This window comes from Pholcus phalangioides, unplaced genomic scaffold (genome assembly GCF_987345545.1).
Source record: "Pholcus phalangioides strain wild (caught in Gottingen) unplaced genomic scaffold, Ppha-v1.0 ptg000011l_1, whole genome shotgun sequence".
Classification (NCBI taxonomy): Eukaryota; Metazoa; Arthropoda; class Arachnida; order Araneae; family Pholcidae; genus Pholcus; species Pholcus phalangioides.
Window position 1 is genome coordinate 20,676,751 of NW_028301604.1, and position 27,135 is coordinate 20,703,885.

At 34.8% G+C, this 27,135-nt stretch overlaps 1 protein-coding gene across 1 annotated transcript; it reads right to left on the minus strand.

Annotated features, from left to right (window-relative positions):
* Positions 1-1,571: 1,571 nt before the first annotated feature.
* LOC149080205 (neutral phospholipase A2 3-like) lies at positions 1,572-25,805 on the minus strand. Its single transcript, XM_089239254.1, has 4 exons — positions 24,458-25,805; positions 6,994-7,276; positions 6,146-6,255; positions 1,572-3,781 (listed from the first exon to the last, which is right to left on the minus strand). Exons 1-4 carry the CDS (start codon positions 24,537-24,539, stop codon positions 3,615-3,617), a joined length of 642 nt encoding a protein of 213 aa, XP_089095380.1. The 5' UTR covers positions 24,540-25,805; the 3' UTR covers positions 1,572-3,614.
* Positions 25,806-27,135: the final 1,330 nt, after the last annotated feature.

Consider the following 27,135-nt stretch of genomic DNA (forward strand, 5'->3'; position numbering starts at 1 on the left):
CACTCAATAAACGCCCAATATCTTCTTTTTTCTCTAAAATAGTTTTACTTTAATTTTTGCAGCATTTCGTTTAGAGGGAGAATATCTTGTATGATAATTAGTCTCTTTTGAAATAATCCAAATTTTTCTCTATGTCGAACTACGTCGAGAAATGTATGCCATTTCTATGTTGAACGATATCAAAATCTCGACGTCGATCTATATCGGTGTGCTACCTGGGAGCCGATCTGGAGCGGATGATTGGCCTCACACTGCTGGGGACGGACCGACTTGGGATATGAATGTGACATTTGCAATGCTAAGAAACGGAGGCGATGTCATGTATGTGGTTACGTTTATGTCTGACGGTTGGCGCTTCTGTGCAATTATATATTATCGCTGCTGTGGGCGGTTAGCCAGTTCGCGTCACGTTGTTTTTGTGATAGCATCAGTTTTCCATGTATCCGTCATGCCGTGTATATTTGTGTATGTTGTGTGATTAAAGTAATTCCAGTTAAAAGCTGTACCATTTATAAATATATTATACCAGGGGTTGTGTTACTTCTTTTTTCATGCATTCAATGACAAAATAGAAAAAATAGAAAATGACCGGAAATAGAAAAAAAATTAGCCCAAACCGGACCCCCGATCTAGCTGAGACGGCTCTGGCTAAATGGAATTATTCAGTTAATGAAACAATGAATTAAAATGAAATGGAATGAAACATTGTGAAATAAAAGGGGAAAGAATTCTCAGCTTGAATAAAAAATTAATTAATTAAAATCCAACTATTCGAGATGCGTGGATTGAGTCGGCCGTGATGGGCCCTGTGACACACCCGTTAAGACGCCATTACGTATGAAAACGATCAAGAGCCGATGGAGTTTGATGCCTATCTTGCAGGATATTCAAATTTTGCCCAGTCTTCCCCCCACCCTCCCCTTCCGTTCTGTGATATTCTTGACCATCAATTACAAGAGTTTGGTGGATTCCTCCTAACAGGCGCGTCATTTGCCCCGCCCCCTCCCCCGGATTTAAAAATACACTAGAAATGGTGTATACATGTATATGTATGCAATAGGAAGACGGATGGTAACCCTGTGCTAATCGGACTACAGCTGCTTGAAATAACTCCTCTATAGGTGTCTCAAATCAGGCAAGTGAAAACACGCACAGGCGAGGCCGTCTAAATGCAAGGGCACAACCGGGTTCCATTTGTTCATGAGACCCCCATGATAACATTTAATTGCAATTAACATCGATTGTGGCAAGCTTTTAGGGACTTTAATGGCCTATAATGTTCAAGATAGCCCTGCTCATGGAGCAGACCTTTTCTCCCATTTTTCATCATATTCCTTTTCTTGGCTGTTTGGATTAGCTAGCGATGTGCTAGTATAATTTAAAAAATAATAATGCTCTTATATATAACCTGATGAAAAAAAACCCAATAATTTCATGAATAAATTTACATGTAGAAAATTTATTCATGTATCATGTACGACCTATATACAATAACTTTTGGGAATGACAAAAGAACGTTGAACTACACTGCCAATACAAAAACTTTATTGACAAATATATATATTTGGCACACACACACATAAAAGAATCGTTATAGTATCATAGAACAGAATCTGGTACAGAGAGTGAATGTGACATGTTCTGCCAAACGAAAGGTGGTGATAGGTGAGCCCAAGTGGAACATGAAACACCTTACCAACCCTGTCCCATTTCGAACCGTTTTCGACTTACTGTGAATAATCGATTATGGAAAAATTGCGTCGAGTCGGAAAAAACCCAAATTTGTGAAGTTTTTAACAAATCTACATACAAACTAAGCATATATATAGAAAGAAAGGAAAAAATCCTATAAAGTGACACCAATTTTATTAAAATATCTGTATTTAATGGGGATCTACAAACGCTTCAAAATCGAATTGTCGATAAAATATTTAATCACCGATTACGCAAACACCCTTATAGCCAAAATCGGCCAAATGTAAAAAGCGATTCCATTGCACCAGCTTTCGAAAGAGCGCACAATAAATCATATCCATGATCTAGTTCAGGAGAAATTTAGCCTTTTGTTTGCAATATATACATCACTGAAATCTGCGTTCGTCAAAGTAATTGTAGTAGGTTGGCGACAATTAGATTTTCACTTCACCAATCTCAGCGCTTGAAGCTTGCCATTAAATACAGATATCCTGCAGATAGGTGAAATTTCACCTTATAGGATTTTTTCTGCAAAATTAGATTGCCACCAAAATTTGTACCCGCCAATTCCGTATTTTCGTCGAATCTCTACTTCGATAAACGCTGATTTCCGTGATATATTGCGAACAAAAGGTTGAATTTCTCCTGAACCAGAACACCGATATGGTTTATTGTAGGCTCTTTCGGAAGCTGATACAATGGAGACGTTTTGGTAAACTTGACCGGGTGTTTGCGGCATCCACGATTAAAAATTTTGGTGACAATTCAATTTTGAACTTTGCCAATCTGCATGTAGGTTTCTTAGGAACTTCACAAATTTGAGTTTATTCAGACTTGACGCAATTTTTTTCCATAATCGATTATCCACCATAATTCGAAAACGGTTCACGATAGGACAGGGTTGGTAGGGTGTTTCATATTGTACTTGGGTTCGCCCATCACCCCCCTTTCGTTTGGCAGAACATGTCACGGTCACTGTAGAAATTAGAAATTACAAAACAAAGAAAGTATTATTTACATGAGAAAAAAAATATATATGCCAAAAATTCAGTAAGCGGACGTGTGAAAACAGCTTTTAGAACCGTACTGGGCCACTGGGAAGTCAAGGGAATTTTACTGTTGTGCCTACTGTTTGAGGCATGCCCCCAGGGCCGTAACTAGAGGGGCAGAGAGCAACTGCTCTGGACGGCAAAATTAGGGTTGGGGCAGTTTTAGGTGGGACCAAAGAACACCTTTACAAAATTATCGAATTTTACAGTTGTGGGGGCGACAAAATAATGTTTTCCCTGGGCGGCAAAAATCCTATTTACGGCCTTGCCCCCTCCTCCCATACCCTGTAGCGGGATCCCTAGGCTGGGATCTTTGGTGTACCCTCAGTCACTTGCCACACGCCTCTCTATAGTGTGAAAAATAAAAAATTATTAAAATCATCCCGGGCTGGAGCCCTGTCAGCTTCATCCTTGTGGGGCCATGGTTTAAGACATTATTTTTAAGTCATTCTTATACTCAATATGCATCTGAAAATTCTTTTTCCATATATTATTATATAATATTAACCTCAGGATTATAAATGACAATTTAAGTTTTCTTATGCTTCAAGTCTGTGGCGTGTGATCAATCAAATTAATACAAAACCATCAAAAAAGATACGGACTTGATTTCAGTCTTGGAAAAACTAGCCTCTAGATAAGAACCTTCATCAAGGATGAAAGATATATTATTTACATGAAATATATGAAGGGTGTGTCATTGCAAGCAACAAATTTTATGAGATGATTATTAAAATGAGTGTGTTTGTGAAAATGATTTGAAATCACACACAGCTAAAAAAAATTTGTACTTTGTCATAACATGCCCGTTTTTATAATTTTCTCAATATTGTTGATATTCTTGTGTGTTGCTGTCCGTCACCATCAATCTCATATATCATTGCTTGCCACATTCTGTAGCACCATGTAACTGTTTCCATTGCATTCAGGTTTCTTCCGTGGACATGGATAGTTGCTAACGCAACGAGCAAATTGTCTGTCGCATTCACACAGCTGCGTTGCGCATTTCTGGGCTACTCTTGGCATTGATGGAACTCCTGCATAAGATATAATAAGAAAAGGAAGTATGTAGTAAAGTTACAACGCCTTTATAAGGCCGGGATTGCACTTTAAAAGTTTTAGAAAAGTTCTTTTGTAAAACTTGAAAAATGCAACCACATCTTATCAGTTACATTCGAGTAAATGCACCATGATAGGTGTATTGGGTTTTTTTTCAAGTTTTGTAGAAAATCTTTTATCACACTTTTGTAGTGTAATCCCGGCCTAACCTTCTCGGTTCTGTTGTATATCACATGTGATACAAGAGTTTCTCTTTTTTTTTTAAAAATCTGGATGGCAATTACAATTTCGAAACCTGTTGTATCACATGCGATACGTAATGAAATACTTTGCCTAATTTTTTCTTCTAAATCAACAGATGGCATTACTTGTCCACGATTGTGATTTCAAAGCGCGTTTGCGAAATATAGAAACATGGCTGCTAGATAAGGTGACCATACATCCCGTATTTTCCGGGACAGTCCCGGTATTTTTTGTTTTTCTGGCCATCTCGACTTTTTGGCAAAAGTGTCCCGGTTTTTCCCGTTTTTACACGAAGCCTACTTGAATTTTTATTCTTTATTGAAAGTCAAAGACTGAAATTATTTTTTCTCATAAATTATGTTATGATAATTACAACTATAAATAAGAATATTAATCTCCCACATTTGTCTTGAACGTTTTTTGTTTTCGTGGAACTCATTTTAATCCACTGTAATTTGCAGTAACGCTTCATTTCCCGCTATTGTGATTTTTCCGTAATTTCACCGATATTTGGCAACTTTGTTTAGTTTTGGCGTCATTTTGGTGATGTCCCGTATTTGCCCGTATTTGGAATCCCAATTTTCCGTATTTCTATCGAAAAAATATGGTCAGCCTACTGCTAGACGTCAAAGTACGTCGTTTTTATTACTTAATTACAAATATTACACTAATTTTAAAATGTATCTTTTCTTTTGTTAAATATTAGTTACTCATTTATAGTAACTGAAGTTATTTTCTGTGGAATAATAAATTATATTAAGTTGTTAAACGTTTTTCTATCACATGTGATACAATGTGATTCAATCACGTCTGGGAATGTTCCAAGTTCGTTTTAGTTTGTTTTTAGTTTTATTATTTACGTAGATGTACGGCTGAAGTTAGTTTTCTGTGGTTCCCAACTTCGAGGCGCAAATGCGAGCCGATCCTCGCCCAGCTCCCTCATCCGGGGCAATGGCTAAAATTGACAATGGTCGATAGAGCCTGGGCAGTGCACGGTATGAAATGAATATACAGACTGTAAGGTGTTTTTGTGTTTCACAACATCGAGAAATTGTTTTAAAACCTTTCGTGAAAATGTAAAATAATAAGAATAATATTGTGCCTATAACCTATTAATGACCTATAATTATGCTAATTCTTCATGCAGCATTTTTGTATTTATTGTATTGTGTGAATAAACTAGAAAACAACTCTTCCTTAAATTTAAGACATTCTGATTCTGACATGCCTCGTTTCTAGTGTGTATCACTTGTGATACATACCCTCTAGCCCCCTACATTTTAAGAAGACATTTAAATGTCACTTTTCTACTTCAAACTGTTCTAAACAACTAGTTAAGTAATTTTTATAAAGTATAAGCCTTTTTTTTTGTCTCGGGTCTGAAGAGGCTAAGGAACATAAATGAGAAGATGAATCAGAACTGATAGAAAATAAGGAAGTTCATGTTAACAAATCGTTCATAACTGCGTTAGTTCAAAAGAAAGCCCGTATTTTTGTTACAGAAAAAAAAAAGAAGAGAATATTTACAAAACGTGATTAAAAGTTGAATAACTGTTTCATTTCGAGTGTACCTGTTTAACAAAGAGCCCCAGTTTGAAATTCTTTCAATTTATTCGTTAATACAGTATGTCACATCAGAAAGGTCTTACGCCTTTTTTGACTATATTAAAGAGGGGCGCTAAACTGTTTCTCGTAAAATGCTCAAGCCTTGCCCTGCAGAATTCTATGGCACTTACAACTTCTTGATTTATTCGCTTGAACATCTTGAAAGATATTTAACTGAATTGCAGATATTTATTCAACGCGTATCACATGAAATATTTTTTTGTTTTGTTTTTAGAGAAATTTACGTCACATATACCGTATATAAACTACTTGATAAGCTGGTTTTTTTTTTGTGCAATTCGAGAAAAAATTCAGACACAGTCATAATGATTAAGAATAAAAAGGCTATATTCCCCAGGAATGATGTTATACCGAAGTCTGACTGCATTACTAATTCTAAATATGCACAGATATAGCAACTATTTTACACTTAAAACAATAGTACAAAACTCGGTGACAAACAAATTATTAATTGATGGATAAAAGAGATTTACCGCACTGCGCTGCTCCGGGATTCATGCAATGCCAATAATACGGTACAAAATAAATTATCATCTGAGGGCACGATATCAAAGAATAACATAAATCGTGTTGCAAACAGCACCTGGAAAAATCAAGTTTTTGATCATTAAAAAAAATGACATCTATTCTAAGTTAACATTAAATTCACGGGGTTTTTTTGTAAGTACTGGAAACTAAACCTTTCTGTTTCAGCAAACTGTATTTAAGATTTTAAACATAAACATTTTTTTTATGTAAAATTCTCTCGGGTTCAGCTACACTTATTTTAGCTGATGTCACGAACAAAATTAAGATTTGTGTATAACTTTAAGATTTTTTTAATGATTCGCATTCAAAGGTTGTAAGTACCAGGAATCTCATATTACAAATCCTGTACATGTTTAGCCAATGTCGCAACTAGTAGGTAGCAGGCGGGTCTCGTGTCCCGTATGCTGGAATGGGGGGAAGCCGAAATTCATCCTTTAACTGCTCCTTCTAGATTACACGGGGGTTCTCCAAAATACGTGCTTGCCCCGGCTGACCAAGTATCTATTTGCTGCCCTGTGTTTAATGATAAACGGCATTTAAGTTTTTAAATCGAACGGGGGATTTTCTTGCTTCGGGTGCCGTAATTTTTGTTGTCAGTAACAATTCTTTAGGGAGAAACATTGTAGTGATTTTTGTTATGCACGCGGTTTGCTTCTACAGGTTTAAGGAAATAGCACATCCAGTTTTTATTCTATATCAATATTTGTCTCGATGCTAATTTATCAAAATGTGTTAAGCTAAAGTTAAGGGGTTACGGCTATTTTTTGAATTAAGTAATTAAAAAGTAAAATACTCGTCAATTTCGTCCACCGGCTCTCCAGAACCCATGTAGCCACAATAACACCCGTATCCTCTATAGCTCAGTGGATTGCAGCCAGACATACATTTTAACATGCGAGCCATTTGCATCACATTTCGCCGCCTCCTGGATTTGCGAACTTGTGCGGATAAAGCCGATTCCCTTTCGTCAAGACGAATATCCACTCTGGCAGGTTTTAATATATTGGTAGCTGGTATTATTTTGCTCGTCTCTCTCCGAACAAAAATACGAGACTTGTTGGTCATCGTGCTTGCTCCTATAAAATATAATATGACGTTTTTAGTATTTATATGAAAGTACATGAAAATATATGATAATATACAAAGTGACGAAAGACGCCAATCTCTCTTGTTAATACGACATATACGGAAAACTGACTGAGTGAGGAGATATCGATGTTTCAGGAAAGGAAAACTCATCTCTGCCCCCACGGGAACTCGAATCCCGGTCTCTCGTTTGCCGGAGGAGCTATGTAGAACTTTTGCAGTAGCAACTTGGTATATATGTTACTATCCCGAAAATTGGCCAATTAATCCCGAAATTGGCCAATTTCATTAAATATTGACCGGGCCAATGTCCGAATTTCTGACATTTGTCGCGGTCAGTTCGAAAAGTGGCCGGTGATCCCTGGCCAAAATCCGATAACAAAAGACATGATTCGGGATAATCGTCAAGTTGGCGTATTTTTTTGTGATAATTATGCCCACATTAGTTATGGCAACCCATCAAACCGCGGTAATCATTTTCCCTCCAAAATTTGGCAGAAAAACTATATATGTTTATATAATTATTTTTATAATTTTTCCTCTCGAATTTCACTTTTTCTCTCTCTTTCGTCACATGGTCTAATCCAATAAGCTGCTATATATAGACATGCATCACACGTTGGAGATTAAAAAATGGATTTGATTCCTACCGGGCCGTCTAACATCCGCACATCGAACTTTGGCCAAGAACCATTTCTGAAATTCTGACTTTGGCCAAAACTCTTGGCTGATTCGCGAAGTGGCCGGCCCCGTCGCGAATTGGCCGCACTTCGGACTTTGGCGGTAACATATATATAAAGAAGTTCTTTGTGGCGAAGACAACATATCCCAAGCAACAATATAATGCAAAAATTCACGTGTCAGGTCACACAAAGCAGTGGTTTACGCAAAAAACATCAATGTTCTTTCATGGCCGGCTCGTTTCCCTGGCCTCGACCCCACGGAAGACTTGTGGAATATCTTTTGCAAATCAGTATACGCGGGTAGGAGGCAATTTTCATCGAACATCTAAAAGCCGCCATATCACCGGGTTAGAATGATGTCTCTTGGGGCATTCTCCTTGATTTGGTTGAATCCATGCCAAATCGCATTTTTACTTTGATTAGTAACAGAGATGGTTGTACAAAATATTAATTTTGGTAAATGAATATGTAATTTGTTTGAAGTTTATTTTACTTTTCCCCTCAAAAATCAGTAGGTGTCTTATAATTTTATCTATACTACATTTGTTGTTTTTCCATAAAATATAATGTGAAAATATTTTTTTAAAATTCCCAATGCAGTCATAAAACAGCTTGAAATTTTTGATACTTTTTACTTCGCTCCTTCTTGTGATTTCATTGAAATTTAAGAGTTCCTTATAACTATGTCTCGCACTGTAAAATATACTTTTTCAGGATTTAGTGATTTAGTCATTTTATATGTTTGTAAGGCTTGCTTTTCGTAATGGCTTGTGTGTTCGTAAACCAAGACTAGTTCGTAACCTGAATCATTTTGTGTTGTTCGTACATCGAGCCGTTCGTAAACTGAGGGTTGACTGTATCTCAATTCATATGCTTACTTATTAATGGTGATCGATAACTTTCGGAATCACACAATAACATGATTAAACACTTATTTTTATACTATATTCAATATTTGCATGAATTTCACAATCATTGTCTGTATTAAAGGATAGGGGGAAGAGTGCATTATAATATTTTTATTTTTTTTACTACTCCAATTTAAAAGATGACAGGAACCTGAAACCTGTATTTTCCATAAAATTTGGATTCTTCTCGCTGAACTGATAAATGTGTGGTATTTAAAAATAAATGTCATGTCTGAGAAAAATAGGTATTTAATAAAGTGTTAACAGGATGGTTATATGGAAATAGGGGTTCAAAATTAAAATTCAAGAAGAATTGAGAAACTAAAATTCATCAAAAAAAACAAGATTTAATGAGCCTATGACAATAAAAAATTTCAGTTTGATAGGGGTAGCGTTATAGTCCATTTGTAAACGTCACAGATGCAATCTTCTTTCTCATCATCTTTCTCATCAACAGATCACACATCATTCCCAGACCTCTCCTCTTATACCTTTCGCAAACTTCCCGTCTTGAAGAGATGTTCTGTCCCTATGTGGTGCAGGAGATGGTACAAAACCCAACTGAGATTATACTTATAGTATTCCATATAACCAGGCACACAATTTTTGAAAAAATAGAGTTCACCTGAACGGAAAAAATTGCTGTCTAACCAATGAGCACAGCAAATAAAAAGCAACTCTATTTATGCACATCGTACTTAGTTTCAAATTATCAGGCACTCTCTTCCAACAGTTTGGTATTGGCTATAGTCAAGTGTTAAACTACCGCCTCTTGATATAACGATAATCCCTCTACAACGGTATTTTTCTTGGTTCCAACAGTATCTTTATACCGAGATTTCACTGTAGTTTATCACAAGGGCCGGCGCCAGGCATGAGGCGACAAGGTAGCCTCTTATGGTGGAATTTTTTTTATTACAGATTCGTTACGACGGTGTCACAGATTTTTACACATCAAAATCATTTTGCGGAGAAAGCACGAGTGGGTAAATAAGCGAAAGTAAATACAATACTTTTGAAATGCTCTCTATTAAACTTTTTGTTATTCAATGCTTAAATTAATTCATTTTAATACAATTCCTTTTCTGCAATTTCAAAAAATGCCGCCGGTCTTTACAGATAGCCCGGACATACCTGGACTACATCCATCCTTCGAGAAGGTTCGAAATTGCATAAGTGATGGGAACTTGGGTGCATCTGGTTCTTCAGGTTCAGGTCTCTACAGAAGCTGGTTTCTGAAAAATTAGATTTCTTCTCTTCTTTGTAAAGGATCTTTTCACTCTTTATGAACATTTTTCGAGTTGACTTTCCGTTTGGCCAAACACTTCAGCAAGTTTGGATTCCTTGTTCATCTTCCGACAAATGCCACTTTCGGCCAGCACCAGAGGATAAGCCTATTTCTAGCGTGGTGCTGTTTCGGCTACGGAATGTTTTGACTGCCCGATTTTCTATACCAGTGGTTCTCTCAAAGTACGCATCTCGGGCGTCAGCTTCCGATATTCATACGTGCCAGTTCGTTGCTTCGAAGTGGTTCTTTGATAGGCTGCTGTGGGGAGCCATGAATGAATGTTGACATAGGGTAAGGAAGCCACTGGTGAGGAAAGTTTGAAAGCTGCTGCTGTATATCTATATCTGTTCTCCTTCAGTCTGTTGTCAGAATCGTCTAACGCACTGACTCCTCTTCTTCCAAACAAGGTGCCATAAAAAGTCACTACCTTTATGGCATTTTTCTACAGCGGTCTTCACGATGCTTGTTTGATTTTTTTCTTTGCCTTAAATCATGAGTGCACAACCTCCAGCCCACGAGCCAAATGCAGATATCCACGGGTTCCACTCGACCCGCGAAAGAGGTTCCGGTAGAAAAGTATCAATTTACAAAACATGATAAATACCTAGGCTGACCATATTTCTTTCATAAAAATACGGGATATCGCCGAAAAAGTTGTCAAGGCAAGTAAAGTTGTCAGTTACAGCCGAAATAATTGTCAAAGGCAAGTAAAGGTTGCCACCTGTCGCTAAAATTTCTAAAAAATTGCCAATCGCGAGAAATGATGCTTGTTTTGATCCGACTCTGATTTCCCTATTATATAATTTGACAGCCCAAAATATCGCCAGAAAAGTTGACACTATATTAGTGCAAGCTTGTCTCCGACAAAAAACACCTTGAATTTTTGTTTTATTTATTGCCTGTGTCTTTTCTATGGGGTTAGATCAGTGTTTCTCAAAGTGAAGCTTCGTCTACCTTTGTCAAAGACATCGCGGTGAGCTGTTGACATTTATGCTTGCCTATTTACAGTAGTGGTTTGAAGTGGTTTTTTCCACTATTCTGGGGAAGCCGCGGATGAACGTTGTCATGGCAAGGGAGCCACGGGTGGCAAAAGTTTGAGAACCACTACTCTAAAATCATCAGTGTAATCCGCTCCACACCCAGAGGGTCCCGACCCACGCTTAAGGAGCCACTGTATTAGGGTAATAGATGTGAAGAAAGAAAATTCTTTTCAGATAGTCGTATCTAAGAAGCAAGAAAAAATTATTTGCCTCAGGCGGCAAAATTTCTAGGACCGGCCCTGTCACTGTTGCACTTGACGACCATATCTGAAGGCAGAGTAAACCCAGTGTTCCATATTACCCACACATCCTATGGGGCTATATACGAATGATGTAGGCCTATATATTGCGAATGACGCAGTTGAATGAGTATCCAGACTAATGAACTGCATTATAAAAAGACCCTGTAATAAGTAATAAGAATGCAGTATACTGCAAATTTCTTTGTGTTCCCAGTATTTTTCTAGTCAGCGTGGTCCAACCCCTCGGGTTAAAAGGCTTATATCTCTCATGGGACAGAGCTTGGGCCACGATTGGTCTTACAGTATTTTTCTAGTCATGCAGTCACATGCATACATGTACTGTATATACGAAAATTCCGTTCCAGTAGGTCTCGTAACCTTTGATAAGAATACTTCTTTTTTTTTCTGCCCCTACAGTTTGAAAATCAGTGGTTTTGTAGGACATGAAATAGAGATGAAGAGCTATTGAAATCATTAAAATCAGATTTGTTTCAAAGCTGACATTAGAGGAACTTGAGGAAAGCTAAATATAATAATAATATATAATAAAATATGAAGTTTAGAAATTACATACTGAGGAACTTCAAGAAAATATTTAAAAAGCCTCGGACCATCTGTTTTCTTGAAGCTGGTTCTAAAAATAATTTAGGAGCATCGACGTCTGACATTGATTAATCTGTGTTGGGAGGAAAAATAATGATAATAAAAAAAATGAGACCCGTCAACCTTATTATTTATCGCGTGTTTCTCGTTTGCGTGACCAGTATCTCGTACACATTTCGTTGAATCTACAAGACTCGGGCGTCCGTGTCCGTTGTCTGGACAGAAAGCCTATTAAATTGTCAGTCACCGCAGTTTTTCCGCAAACAACTGGATCAAGTACAGCTCTAAAACAATTGGAGCGAAAGCTGTTTCTTAAAGAGTGGGAGAAAAGATTTGGATCTGGAAGTTATCAAAATAAAAGAAGGCTATGCATTTCTTACTCATAACAATATATTATATACAGTATAATACATTTTCTTTATTTTACTCTTTTCTTTTTCCGAACAAGAACAAAAGTCATTTAGCCGTCAGTCAACGTAAAACGTTAGTTTTGAAAGTCTCGGCTGAGAAAATTGAAAGGCATATTTATAAATTAATAAGGCGAATCGAATGCACAAAACACGAAAAGTTATATTTGCCTGATTGCACGAATGAGCGAAACCTGGCATCGCTTGGCATCTGCAGCATCTTATGTTGCTTTTAGTAGGAATTACTAATAAATGAAATATATCCGTAATAAAAAAACATCCAATGTAAGAAGACATGAAATCGTTATCAAAAAATTTTCATAGAATGTATAGTTTTCTATTTTTTTTTAATCTAGTGTTTTTAGACTCCATAGATCTAATTTTGTGATTGTATTATTTGTACAGGGTGTCCTGTAAGTGCTAGCATGGCCTTTATCTCATAAACCATCCGTCGTAGAGGTATGATTCCGATTTTAAAAATGCTCAACAGGCGTTAAAAAATCACCCTGTACCAGTTTTGAGAGTAAAAATACAGTGTGTAACAAAATAAAAAAAAAAATCGAAATTTTTATACAGTCCCGTTGTGCTTTAACTTTCAATTAGAAAGTTGTTGTCCTGTCTCTCCTGCTTCCAACAAAAAACTTTCATGTTTCTAAGAGCAATATTCACAGAAATATTCGAAAACGGAGAAAATTTGCAAAAGGTCAGCGTAAATTGCGGGTGAAACGGTTTTTCCGCGTGTAACGTTGTTCTTTTCCAAATGTCCTCCGTTTTTCGAATATCTCTGTGAATATTGCACTTAGAAACGTGAAATGTTTTTGTTAGCATCAAGAGAAACAGGACAACTTTCTAATTGGAAGTTATAGCACAGGGGAACTGTATAAAAATTTCGATTTTTTTTTAAATTTTATTTTGTTACACACTGTATTTTCACTCTCAAAACTGGTACAGGGTAATTTTTTAACGCCTGTGGAGCATTTTTTAAATTGGAATCATACCTCTACTACGGATGGTTGATTAGATAAAGGCCGTGCTAGCACTTACAGGACACCCTTTATCATTTAACCCTCATTAAAGAAAAATTATTGAATAAAAGTGATCTCTCTCTAACGTTTTCACTTATCAATATATTCTATATCATCATCATCATCATTTTGAATTCACTGATGGATGTAAATCTCCTCTAAATTTTTCAATTTTTCTCTGATGCTTTTGCCGTCTAGTTGACTCCAGCCATTCTTCAAATCCCATCGCTCCATCTTGTTCTGGAGGTGCATTCTTGGAAGTATAGCATAACGAGGGGGGGTGGGGGGTACCAATTGTGAATATTTGCTGCCCATCTGTTGTCCTTTTGTCTTTGCAATGTGTCTAGCCCATTTCCATTTAAAACGTTTGATTCTTCCCATTAAATCCTGTAGTACCAAGTTAAATGTTTGCTTTTCCTTCGTCTATAAATGAATGTTAGCAATTGCTTTGTCACAGATTTTCTTCAATGATATCGATGTAAATCTTCTCTACCCAATTTTACCTCTACAGCTATAACAACAACAGATGTGAAGACAGAGTCAAAACCTTTCTCAAAGTCAATGGAAACCAAACACAGTGGTAATTCGTATTCCTTGTGTCTCTCTATAAAGTTCCCTGATTGCTTTTATGTGATCCATTGTATGTACTAAATACATTCTGCAAACCTACTTGTTCCTTTGGTTGAGCTGCTTTCGATGTAGATTAGTAGATTTCAACAATTGGGTGAAGATACAAATTACGATAGGAGACTGACTGGTAGATGATTCAGCACCCGAGTGGCGTGGTGGTAAGACGCTCGTCTACCACCGTGAAGGTTGCTGTCCCGGGTTCGAATCTGAGGGAAGGTACGATATTTTGCCTAACGAAGGTGAGGCGACCACCGATAGACAGTGCCTTCATTTCCAACCCATCTCATTAATGGCAGTAAATTGCAATATAGAGATATGGCCAGAGTTGGTGTTTGTTGAAGTAGACAAGGTAACTTTCCTATTTGGTAGATGATTTATACGATGTCCCCCTTTTCACTCTTTTTTAAAAATAACCATCATTGCATAATTTCATTGTTCTGGCACATCTCATTTTGTGAGACGACTATGCGTATACAAAGCAGCTAGCATACTGGCAAATTCTTTCAGCTTTCTTAGATAATTCAAATTCAGTTTCCTTAATTGAAATTTTATCTTCTCACCAGGATATTCCATTGTTTTCACGTATTTTATAGCCTTGTAAACTTCTTTCAACACAGGCGTTTATTTGTACAAATTCTGAACACTATGTATTTTCTTTTCTTCCTATGTCTTTCCTCTTCTCAGATCCTTTCCTTCACGTTTGTTCAGAGTATTATAAAATTTCTCAACAATACTAATAATATTTTTTGTAATAGTTTCTTATTCCCTTTTTAATGCAAAAATTTCTTTTCTTCCAACACATAGTATTTGTTTTGTTGATTTCCAACTCCTATTGCATCATCTTCCTGTGCTTTCTTTACAGTGTCGTAATTGCTCTTTTTTATGTCTTCGGTAATCCGTTTTCGTGCCATTTTACGAAATTCTCTGCATATTCCACTATCTATTTAGGGTCATCTTTTTTTATCTGAAATTCTCTCCGTCTTTCATCAGTTTCTTCGTTTCATCTGTTATTTTGTTATTTATTTATTTTTTCTCCAGTGATAAAACAGGAGTTTTAATTCTTTTTAAACTTCTGTAAACGATTTTCCGATGAAAGAGATCGTCTATCAAAGTCAGCATTTTATGGCAGCCTGGTCCAAGACAAAGATTCTTAGCACCCTCTGGCTTCATGTCTTGCTGGTCGCTGCCGTAACTAACGGCACTTTTAGACTGGTGAAGTTCGAGGGTGACTTCGTAATGTCTTTTTAGAGGATTTTTTACCCGTAATCTTTAACGCTGGTCAGTGCAGATTGGAGGAAACTAATCGTTCGTTCACCAAGTACTAGACATGGAAATTTACGGGCTGGACCACGAGAATGTGCGGATTAAGCTTCCGGGCGCGGTAGCCCAGGTCGATAAGATACTCGCCTAAAGTACCAAAGGATGTTTAGAGGTGTCGCGAGTTCGATACCCGGTTCGTCCTTGTCATAAACTTTCCTGGCACAGAGGTACGGCGACATGACCCAGAAAAAGATTGCTACCACAGAGAGTCCCACATCAAGGGGTTAGCGCACCAACCTCTCGGTGAGTATAAAAAGAACGCTACCATTGAGCACCGGCAATAAATTGTAGGTCCCGGTCTAATTAGCCCTCGTGTGCAGGAAATGACCGTGGGCAACGAAAATGATCATTGATCAATGACTTAAGCCTCCACTCCTAGTTGGTTTCTTCAATTCTTTATGATAAGGCAATATTGAAGGATCTTCTCCAAGTTAATAAGTAGACTATTCAACATCCAAAGCAGTAGATAAATTCATATCGATTACAGAATACAATCAAATGCACCTAAAAACTTATTTATGTTTCTCAAGTATATAGTAGAAGTCAAGTGTGTGAACTGTTTCTGTTTTGAATGACAATGACAGTGAGATCCACATCAATTACAGTGATTACAGTTCTACGCAACGAGTTTTATTATTCAATTATGTTTTAAAATTTAGTCTCAATTCTCAGAGCCCATCGATAGAAATATGCGACTTGACTCATCCGTGCATAATGATGTAAAAAGAAGCGGCGTCTCCAAAGTTTGAACGAAAGTATTATGAACGATTTTCCGAGCAGAGTGCCGCTAACAAAATGTAAACCCTGGCAGTTGTAAACTTTTTAATTTATATATCATTTTGCTTTGTTTGTGTAGAATCACCAGAGCCTTGTCAGAGATAACTTTAGACATGCATTACACGAGATATTCCCTACCCACATCAATAAAATTTGATAATACTTTCTAACGCATATTAGAGAAATGTAGCACTTATTGCATTTTAAGTTTGCTTCACAAACTTACAAACAAAATACAAAATGACGTATGTGCTTTTTTTTTAGTTATTATGTTAATTGACAAAAAAAAAATTTTCTCCGTTTCATAGAAAAATATTTTGACATCAAAAGGATCCATTTTCTCTTATCATGAGGATAAAGAATTTGATTACAGCGAGGTATGTTTGAGATAGATATACAGTGCAAAGATTTTTTATCCGCCATAGAGTGGCGCCAACGCTGGAAGCTAAACGTGAGTCATCGAATTGTTAGATGAAGAAAGTAGGTGAACATCGATAGAAAAGAATAAAATAGAAAGATGAAAGGGCAGTTTTTTAATCCGACCTTGACGAAATCCTTGTGTATGTGTGAAGAAGTTTAAAAGTTTCCATGTTTGACTAACCGCAAGGTCGACTGATATAATGCTGGCACGTAAGGTAAAAAAAAAATGGACCGGAAAAAAAAAAGACAATGCACGACCTCAAAAAACACTGTACAATATGATTATTCAACTCTTCCAGATTTCTTGTCATGTCCCAGAATTAGAAATTAGAGGGGGGGGGGGGCAGCAACAGAAATTAATTTTTTTTTTCTGATTAACCGCAATTACTCCCCCATTATCATTTATTTTTATTTTTGGCTTGTTTATTTCTCTCGATTCGTGATTTTCTATTGGCGATGGCTGGTTCATTTGACAGGGCTGAAGTTTTTTCTGATTTGTTTTTTCTTTCAGTAAAACACGTGATGTATGATGCAGAAGTGTTATCACTTATCAATAAATAAAGACCTCTAGCAACTTCTTAACGACATGGAAACTAAGCTTGTGCAATCAAAGCAATAGATTCAAACGTAAGTTATATTACATAACACATATTAGTAAAATGATTAGTCAAAAAATGACAAAGCCTGATTTTTTCTTTGCCTTAAATCATGAGTGCACAACCTCCAGCCCGCGGGCCAAATGCAGATATCCACGGGTTCCACTCGACCCGCGAAAGAGGTTCCGGTAGAAAAGTATCAATTTACAAAACATGATAAATACCTAGGCTGACCATATTTCTTTCATAAAAATACGGGGTATCGCCAAAAAAGTTGTCAAGGCAAATAAAGTTGTCAGTTACAACCGAAATAATTGTCAAAGGCAAGTAAAGGTTGCCAGCTTTCATTAAAATTTCTGAAAAATTGCCAATCGCGAGAAATGATGGGTACTGCAAGTCCAAATTTAATTCACCAAAAAACGTATATGTTTGACAAATATGTGAGATGAATATATTTATATGACTGTAAATTAGTTATGATTAGTTATGATAGAGCCATAATTAACATAATATAATTTGTAAGTCATGAAAATAATTGTAATTCTTGTTTTCAAAAATTCAACTAAGCATCGTTGAAAACAGAGGAAAAACGGGACATTTTATATAGAAAGTTCAGTTAGCCAAAAATACGAGAATATCCCATAAAGTACTAAATACGGGTCATATGGTCACCATATAACTACAAGTTTCTGGCCCGCGTGCGGTAAAAATACTTCACATGTGACTCCCGGATTGAAAAAGGTTGTGTGTGCCTTAAACTAGTTTTTCTCAACCTCCGGACCCTGGCAAGAGTCAAACCGGGCCGTGAGTGATTCATCATTTCATATATCCCCATTCGTTTCCCATTAGTCGTGTTTATGACCGAACCTTTCACACACAAAAAAAAGAATCTTATCTGGCCGCGGTCTTCGAAAGGTTGAAAACCACTGCCTTAAACTATATCAAGAAAACGTATAGACCAAGTTTAAAGCACATTAAATTTATATTTAGTATAATTGCTTGAAATCAGCTGTAGTCGATTCAAATAAAATTTTCAATTAAAAAACTATTATCGAAACGGGAAAAAAACGAAATAGTAAAAATATTTTATTTCTATAATTTCAATTCTATCATGAGCGTTTGCTTCCCCGAAAGGCTTGGATCATCGTCGGAATTTGAAGTAAAGTATTCACGTACTGTTTAGATCTTAAGTTTAGTGAGAGATTTGATATTTTGTATTTTTTCCATCAAAAAATTGTAGTTTCTGAGAAAGAGAAAACACACAATAAAGAGAGAGATGAATGGTATTAATTCTGAATAATAATGTCTATTCATGTTCGCCGTGTAAATTTAAATTAATGAATGTGGAATATGAAACTACCATACGGTGAAAATATTTCTGTTGGTTATATTTGCTTTTAAATTTGATCCATATAATAAAGATTAAAAAATATTAAACTGATTTTGAAAAATAAATGTAATTATGAACGCGTGTTGGACATGGGGTTTGTGCCGATGACCCTTAATGGGACAATGTTTAAATCCCTTAGTCATTTCTAAACAGAATGAAAATATTTTTATGTAAAAACTTCATTTACTTAACTCCGAAACAATACAATAGACCACCTATCGATATCCAAAATGAAAAAAATGAATACTCCTTCAAAAACTTGCTAAAAAAATTCGTACTTTCCATTACTAATATTGAATAATATTTTTCAAATATCGTAGCTGACGTCTTAGTGCTTATTTGTCATCTATTTTTTCACTCTAGTTCTGATATAACGTTATAACGACTGATATTATATTTTATTAAAACTGACACTCCTATTTGCCACATAATGATATTAATATTTTACGTCAAATTTATTTATATTTATTTGTATATTTCTTTTCAAAAATTTGTCATCTTTATAAACCTAATAAATTGTAAGTATTGATGAAAACCGTTTCACTCATACATGATGAATTGTATTTGTATATTTGTGAATTATGTACATGAAATGAATTGTATATTTTTTTATCTATGGTCACCAGTATGGATCGTATGATCCTTGGTGATTTTATTTGTTCTCCGACATGTATATGATGTATGAATAAATGAATGAATGAATAAAAAAAAGGGAGAAATAGTTCAATCTTCATATTATTCTTGAAATAACTAAAACTCAGTATAGGAATTTGTACGTGTGTGCTTGAACTGTATGTGCGAATTTTTTTTTTCTGTGACGAAAGTGAATAAAGGTAGTTCAAATCCCAATAAATCACGTCAAGTATTAATTGTCATTAGTTGAGTAGGGGCTAATTCTGTGTGACCTGTAAGAAAATCAGCTCATCTCGAACGATTCTAGAGCATTTTTTTTATAGTATCAAGGTACGGAAGAGTGATTTGGAGAAACGTAAGAACTGTTTGTCAAGTAGAAGAGTTTTGGGAAACAGACCGGATCCAGGAAATTGACTCTAAAACAAGAAGGACCGAGTGACAAACAACGTAATTATCAGGGTAAGGCTTATACTACTGTTTTTTCATCTTCAGTAACAGTTGAGTGGTTCTTGATGCAATAGCACGCCAATCTGTTGCCATTTAATTCTGTGCCTCAAGTTGTTGCACGGATTATTAAACTAGATTTTTTTTTCAAGTTTTTTGACGCAAATTATTCAGCTTCTTGAGTTAGCATGCATTTCAGGAATTATTGTACTACCTCTCGAAGGAGGTAAAACAGAAAATCTGCTATCCTGTCTAATTTAACCTCCACATTTCAGAACCAGAACTGTTTAAAAGTTCAATTGTTGAAAAAAAATCACTGTGTATTTATTTTATTTATACAATATTGTTGGCCCTAGGCCTATATAAGAGAATGCGGTTGAATGGGACGTAGATATTGTTTGATACTGTGCAATAAACTGGTGACAGGGGGGAAGTTGACAATAGAATATAGTATACAATAGTTAATATGTATTAAGATTCAGAGGAACTAAGGTTGCACAACCGTTTACAAGTTTGGACAACCTTTCTTGTATAGGTAACGAAGATCAAATACAGAGAACCAAGAAAACGATAATAATTGATTTAGTAATTGGAGTCTTGGTGTAAATCGCGTTTTCTTACCTTAATATTCTCATTATACAGTGCATCTCAATTTGTTTGCTTCAATCGGTTGTAGTTAACTTTACGAATAGAAAAGCGATGTTAGCCAAATGAAATACAGTTCCAGATTCGACTTCTGAAGAGTGATTACAATACAATAATCTTGAGAATTTTCTAATCACAATAGTTTTTATATTAAAAATGATACACTGCTCAAAACAATTAGGGAAGATGTAGGTTTTACTCAATTGTGATTTTTAAACATTTTAATTGATAAAATATTGACAAAGAACATTGTTAGGTATTCACAAAGACTTGTGTTACAAGAGTTAATCATCAAATTAATTTAAATAAATAAATTTAACCGATTTAAATGAGTAAATTTAATCGATTTAAATGAGTAAATTTAATCGATTTAAATGAGTAAATTTAATCTATTTAAATGAGTAAATTTAATCGATTTAAATGAGTAAATTTAATCGATTTAAATGAGTAAATTTAATCGATTTAAATGAGTAAATTTAATCGATTTAAATGAGTAAATTTAATCTATTTAAATGAGTAAATTTAATCCATTTAAATAAATAAATTTAATCCATTTAAATAAATAAATTTAATCAATCCAAATAAATAATACATATCCCTAATTTTTTGGGCACTATACATACTGTACTTTATAGAGGTATATGAATTGTGTCAAAAATTTTCTTTCCTTTTATATTTTCACGAAGATAAATCTATCCGCTCCGCGCGATCATTAATTTCATTTATTTTATCTCTACAATGAAATAGTTGAGATCTATTAAATTTTCTAAAAGGCGTTATGCATACCAATGTGAAAATGTTGCAATATTCGCTTTAGTGGAAATTTATATGTATTTCTAGGGGTTTTTTTTTAAATCTCTTACTGCGTCCACACTTCATATAACACTGATTATTTTTGAGTTCACGAGAGTTGCATCTAAAAGTGGTGACAACTAGACTGAAGAGACATTGATGTGGAGCGTTCCTGGTCAGCGATTTTGTCGAACGCCTTGACTTCATTAGCATAGGGTAGTGTGGTTAAATGAAGGCCAACATAATATTGTTAACTAGCCTAACGGATAGACGATAAGACGCCAAATACATGTTTGCTGTTTAAATACCGGGATTTAGATCTTCTGCCCCATGCGTTAAGTCTTAAACAAATTGATTTAATTTCGTATTGAACTTCGCTTCGTTGAACGAGATAGCCATATGATTAGCAGGAACTATTTAACATAGTTTGATTATACAACTTATTATAACTGCTGTTGTGTTTGTTGCTGTTCACAGTGAACGAAAAAATTATTTCTAATCTGCAGTAAATCCCTTGAACCTCTTCTTGGCCCTTTGGTTACGATCAAGGATAAAATTACCATGGATATTACTAGTTGATATGTTGTCGTTAATGCGAGCTATTCTTCCTATTGCAAAATTTACATATTGTATGTGCAGGGTGCATAGGTAACAGAGCACGTGGTATTTTACAGGCGAACCGTTGATCCTAGAGGCATACTTCAAATTAGAAAATTATCCAAATAACGTGTATTACTTAAATATGTCATTCATGTTGCAAGGGGTTTTGTATAGTTATTAAAATAAAAATGTCAACTTTTTATGCGGACACCTTGTGCTCAAAAACCCAATTAGAAAGTTTTTGCCGTGTTTTTCCTGATGCCAACAAAAAACATTCCACGTTTCTAAGTACAATATTCACTGAGATATTAGAATTCGAAAAACAAAAAAAATGTAGGGAAAAAACATATATGTTCCTGCCAAAGCCCGAAGTTGATCACTCCGTGAAGTGACCAACCCAGTTGACCCGGCCAATATCCGAAATTCGTTCTTTCGCTAGGCTTTGGCCGGTTCCTATATATCGATCCCTATACATCCATATATGTAAACTAAGATATCGATATTCAAATTCTTTTGATCGTTAGGGTTGTCATAGCTAACCATAAAAATTACGGTTAGCTATGGCTAGTTATGAATAGCCACAAGTATCACAAAAAAATACGCAAACGTGGCGACAGAGCAACAACTGTCTCATTGGATTTTTTAAGACAAATAATTTTCCGTATAAAAATTTAGAGTTTTTTATTTTGTGACACACTGTATTTTTATTTTCAGAACTGGTACAGAGTGATTTTTGAACACATTTTTGAGCTTTTTTAAATTGAAACCATTCAGCTACGACGAACGATTGATGAGAGAAAGCCTGCATTAGGACTTACGGGACACCCTGTATATTGCATACCCAGTTTTTTTTACGAGGTACTCTAATATATAAAATAGTGTATATTTTATAGACTTCGTGTGATGTGCTTTTTAATTCAAAAAACAAATAAGTTTAGAAAATTCACGTGTCGCTGACTAATCCTTTCCACAACGTAGTAGAAATCACTAAACCCCCTGTAAAATGTCATATCTTTTTTTTTTAATGAAGTAGGCTTTCTTCCGATTTTCTGCAGATGCGAAGTCAGGCGGATTGGGAAAGTGTTTCATTCAAAAATCACCTTCGCAAAATATCTGGACTTATCATTGCTAAAATGAGAGACTTCTAACCTTTTATATCCGGACGGTACTTTAAAGTATCAGGTTAGATAATTTGTTTTCAACTAACTAATTGTTTCGAAAACATTGTTTTTGTTGGTTTTTTTTGTCTTCAATTAGAACTAAAATGATCTATACAAATAATTTACACGACAACTATTTATTATTATCATTACATTTATGCTTTTATTTTAATTTACTATAATTTTCCTCTTATTCTACTTTTCAAAATGTTGGATATAAAGGGTTAAGGAGGTGAGTTATCTCGTCAATGCCGCTGAGAGGATTAACAAACATGTTATTGTAGAAGATATTAAAAACAGGTTTTTTTGCTTTGAGAAATGAGTTCCAGAAAAAAAATTAGTGCCGTATCACTTGGAAGAATCATTAAAACACAAACACACGTTCACCTAACTTGGAGTCTTACGGCACACGCTCTAGTTTTAGTTTCTAACAGGGGAAATTCAAAAAACAAAATTATATAAACATATGAAAAGTCTAAGAATCTTTATTGGCATCTGTTGTTTCATTGTTTCTAATATCAATAATTCGTATTGCCTTCAACTATTAGGAATTGTTTATGAACATTTAGCTTTCACTTTCGAAGAAATATTTGTTTGCAAACGAATATTAGGGCGAAAGTAAAATTTATATTTTATTCTGAGAAGTTTTTGTCTGTGATGTTAAGCTTTTTTTTCCATACTGCACATGAAATATTTATCCGAGAAATATAATTTATAAAATATAAATATGATTTATATTCGATAAATATTATTTGTCAGTAAATATATTTTACAATGTATGTGTATATGAAAATATTAAATTATTCAAAATATAATCAACACATAATACTTAAATTCTCGTAATTATTTCATGAAATTTAAATGTTTGAACTTTTTTCAGTATTAGGCCGGATTACACTATAAAAGTCTGATAAAAAAATCTTTTACAAAAGTTAAAAAATGAAACCAATAAGAGCATCGGTTACATTGGAGCGAATGCAATCAATACGCTTATATTGGTTGGTTTTTTTTTTACAAGTTTTGTGAAAGATTATTTGCTAAATTTTTATAGTGTAATTATTTTTATTGAGTTTACTCAAAGTAAAATTTATTAATTTAATTAACAAAATTTTTTTTGATTTAACTTGTGCTTTTCTGCTTATTTTCATTTCAGATATATTGATCGTAATCTCTAAATCAATCGGATTTCATTTTGGTTAGTCATGATTTATAAATATTTACTGCAAATTATAATATGGATAATGTTACTGTATATCTTAATATAAATTGTCATCTGATAAAGTTGTTAAAAAAAAATCTACATACTATGAAAATATATGGCACTGAGAATTTAACTCTTTATTATAAAAAAACTCTGAGTATCGCATGAACATATGTAACTATTTTTTCTAAAGAATGATTAGCAAACAATATGCAGTATATTATAAATAATAAACATTTTTGAACCAATTAATATTCCCAAGAATTTAAACAAAATAATTGGTTTAATTTTTTTTTTACAAAGTGAAAACGATGTAAAATAGAAATAGAGAAATATTGCATGATGAAATAGAAACAAGTAAGCTTACCTTCGCTGTGCAAGGAGATGGCAATCCAAACAACGATAAAAGTTGTGTATGATTTCCATAATTTGAATCTTCTAAAGTTCATCCCAGATCATTTACATGTATATCCCTATTTCTCAACTTCAGCCCATTCTTTCAAGAATGGAACCAAATAATCTATCGAGGTGAATAATGTAAACCAATTCAAATGTCCATTTCACGATAGTGAACTTGAAATATTTAATATCTAAAGAGAACACACAATCATAGCTGAAAACACGAGAGCATAAAAGCTTTCTATCGAAGCACGTGTGGATAAAGGTTCACTTCACACGGATGAAAACAGTGATCTAGATGGACTATGGGATTTCAATACCTTTTTCTTCTCACGGGAAGCATAACTTTCTCAAATGTGCATCACAAGGTTTTCTCTTCTTATTCATAGAACTGGCATCTTCAAGTTTAAAAGTAGCATCTGCACAGCGTACCAGAACATGATTGTTTTTTGATTCGATTTACTCTAACTCTTCAGCCAAATTACTTATACTAATACACTTTTTTTTCGTAGAAATAACTGTTGAATCTTTTTTTTCTAACAAATACTCAAAGTTTCTCTGTGTCTTTCTCTCTCTCATCAATGAAAATCATCTTTTTCCTATTCATAGTAAATGCAAAAGAATGAAAGGAAAAGGCACCACTATTCTTGTTTTGTAAGACTTTGTCAAACAGGAAACGATAACCGATTCTCTTCAGTTCATACAAGGTTATTTTTTTCACTTTGAATTTCAACAGTTACCTCTTCTTCGAAAAGGATGACCACCGAATGTCGCGCACACCTGTTTCAGAACTACGGCTATATCGGTTCTTTCTTCAAAAACGGTTTATCCGGCTTCCATTTTCTGTAAGAAACTTGCTGCAACGGCACCAGAAAAGAGCTCAAGCTTATTATCAGTTTAAAAATTATGACGAACTAAACGTGCATGTATAAATTCTGTTCAACATCTATCCAAATTCAAATTTCAATTGATATCCACGGATGATAAGGAATCCTGAAAATTCTCATAAAATTTTTTTAAATCGGCCGAAGTGATGTGATCTACACTGTAGATAGATCATAGAGATACGTTCGACATTCAAGTTTGATATCTTCTGCTGCCGAGCGAGAGTTGAAACAAATTGTAGTTTGGGATGGGGAGAGGAAATAATTAAAGAAAAAGTTAAGGGAAAAAAATGAAACATCTCTTGAAAATCTTCTCAGTCCCGTATCGTCCTCTGAAGAACGTTACGCCTTCGTTCTACATGGCATGAAATTTGTAGAAACGCGCATGCGTGCCCTCGAATCCCTGATTAATAAGACTAGTAGAAAGTAAGTAAACCAGTCGTTTTTCTCTTCTTTTGTCGCATTCATCGGCAACACTTGAAATATATATATATATATATATACACACACACACACAAGAAGAGATCAGAGTAGGAAGAATTGAAAAGTGTAAAAAGATAAAATAAAAAAATCGGGCTTATATCAGAGCTGATCTTCATTTCACTTCACACTAAAAAAGAAAGAAGTTATAACCATAGAATTCTTTACTGCCCAAGTTATGCCTCTTCTTTTACTGCCCAAGTCCTAGATCCCTAGAACCCTAATTGCTGGAAGTAAAATGTATAATATATAATATGGACAAATTGGACTCAAAATGAATGTGATCCTGCATTTCCTGAGCACTCGAGGGTGAAGTTCGCGAGGAAAATGAACTAGCTTTTTTTAGTATTTTTAGAAATTTATTTTACCAGTGATGAGGCACTCGCTTCATAATGTGTCTCACGGTATTTTCGTACTCATGACCGTAAACGAATCACTGGGTCGTTTGCTTTGATATCTTCGTCGCTCATATGCATCGCTTTTCATTTCGAATTTTACAGCAATGAACTTCTTTATTTCTATATATATACGCGCGAAAATATCGACAATGAGAAGAAAATTTCGAGTTCGCTATATTACACATATATAAAAAAATAAAAATTTTAATAAAACTCTTTTTTCGGTTTTTTTAATTTATTTTTTGTTTTTTTTATACAGGGTGCATAGGTAACAAGGCGTATGGTAATGCGCGTTAACGGTTTACACGCATTTAACGCTGTTTTTTTCCTAACTTTCCTCCGTTTTTCGAATTCAGATATCGAAGTGAATATTGCACTTAGAAACGTGGAATTTTTTGTGTTGACATCAAGAGAGAGAGATAGGGCAACAACTTTGTAATTGGGTTCTTGAGCATAGCGTATCCGTATAAAAAGTAACCATTTTTATTTTAATAGCTTTGCAAAAAAACCCTTTACAACATGAATGACATACCTGAGTACCACACGTTATTTGGATACTTTTTTCTGATTGGAAGTATGCCTCTAGGATCAATGGTTCGCCAGTAAAATACTATACGCCCTGTTACCTATACACCCTGTATAATAAAACAATAAATTTCACCGTATATTTTTAGGAATTGAATGGGTCCAAAGATATAACGTACGGAAACAAAATTAGTATCAGCAGCTGCATTACATATAAAGTTATAACTTCTGTAACATCATCACAGAGACTCTGAAGCTGCATTTGAAAAAAATTAATAATTGAAAAATCTGTTTTGCTGCTATAGGAAATTATATCTCTGTTTTCTATTCTTTTCTTATATCGCTTATAACATTCTTGG

Excerpts from the sequence above, each read along its gene's own strand:
- LOC149080205 (XM_089239254.1), bottom strand. The coding sequence starts at position 24,539 with ATGAACTTTAGAAGATTCAAATTATGGAAATCATACACAACTTTTATC. Across the intron at positions 7,277-24,457 it reads CATCTCCTTGCACAGCGAAG|GAGCAAGCACGATGACCAAC; the intron begins GTAAGCTTACTT and ends TATATTTTATAG. Across the intron at positions 6,256-6,993 it reads CCGGTGGACGAAATTGACGA|GTGCTGTTTGCAACACGATT; the intron begins GTATTTTACTTT and ends TGATTTTTCCAG.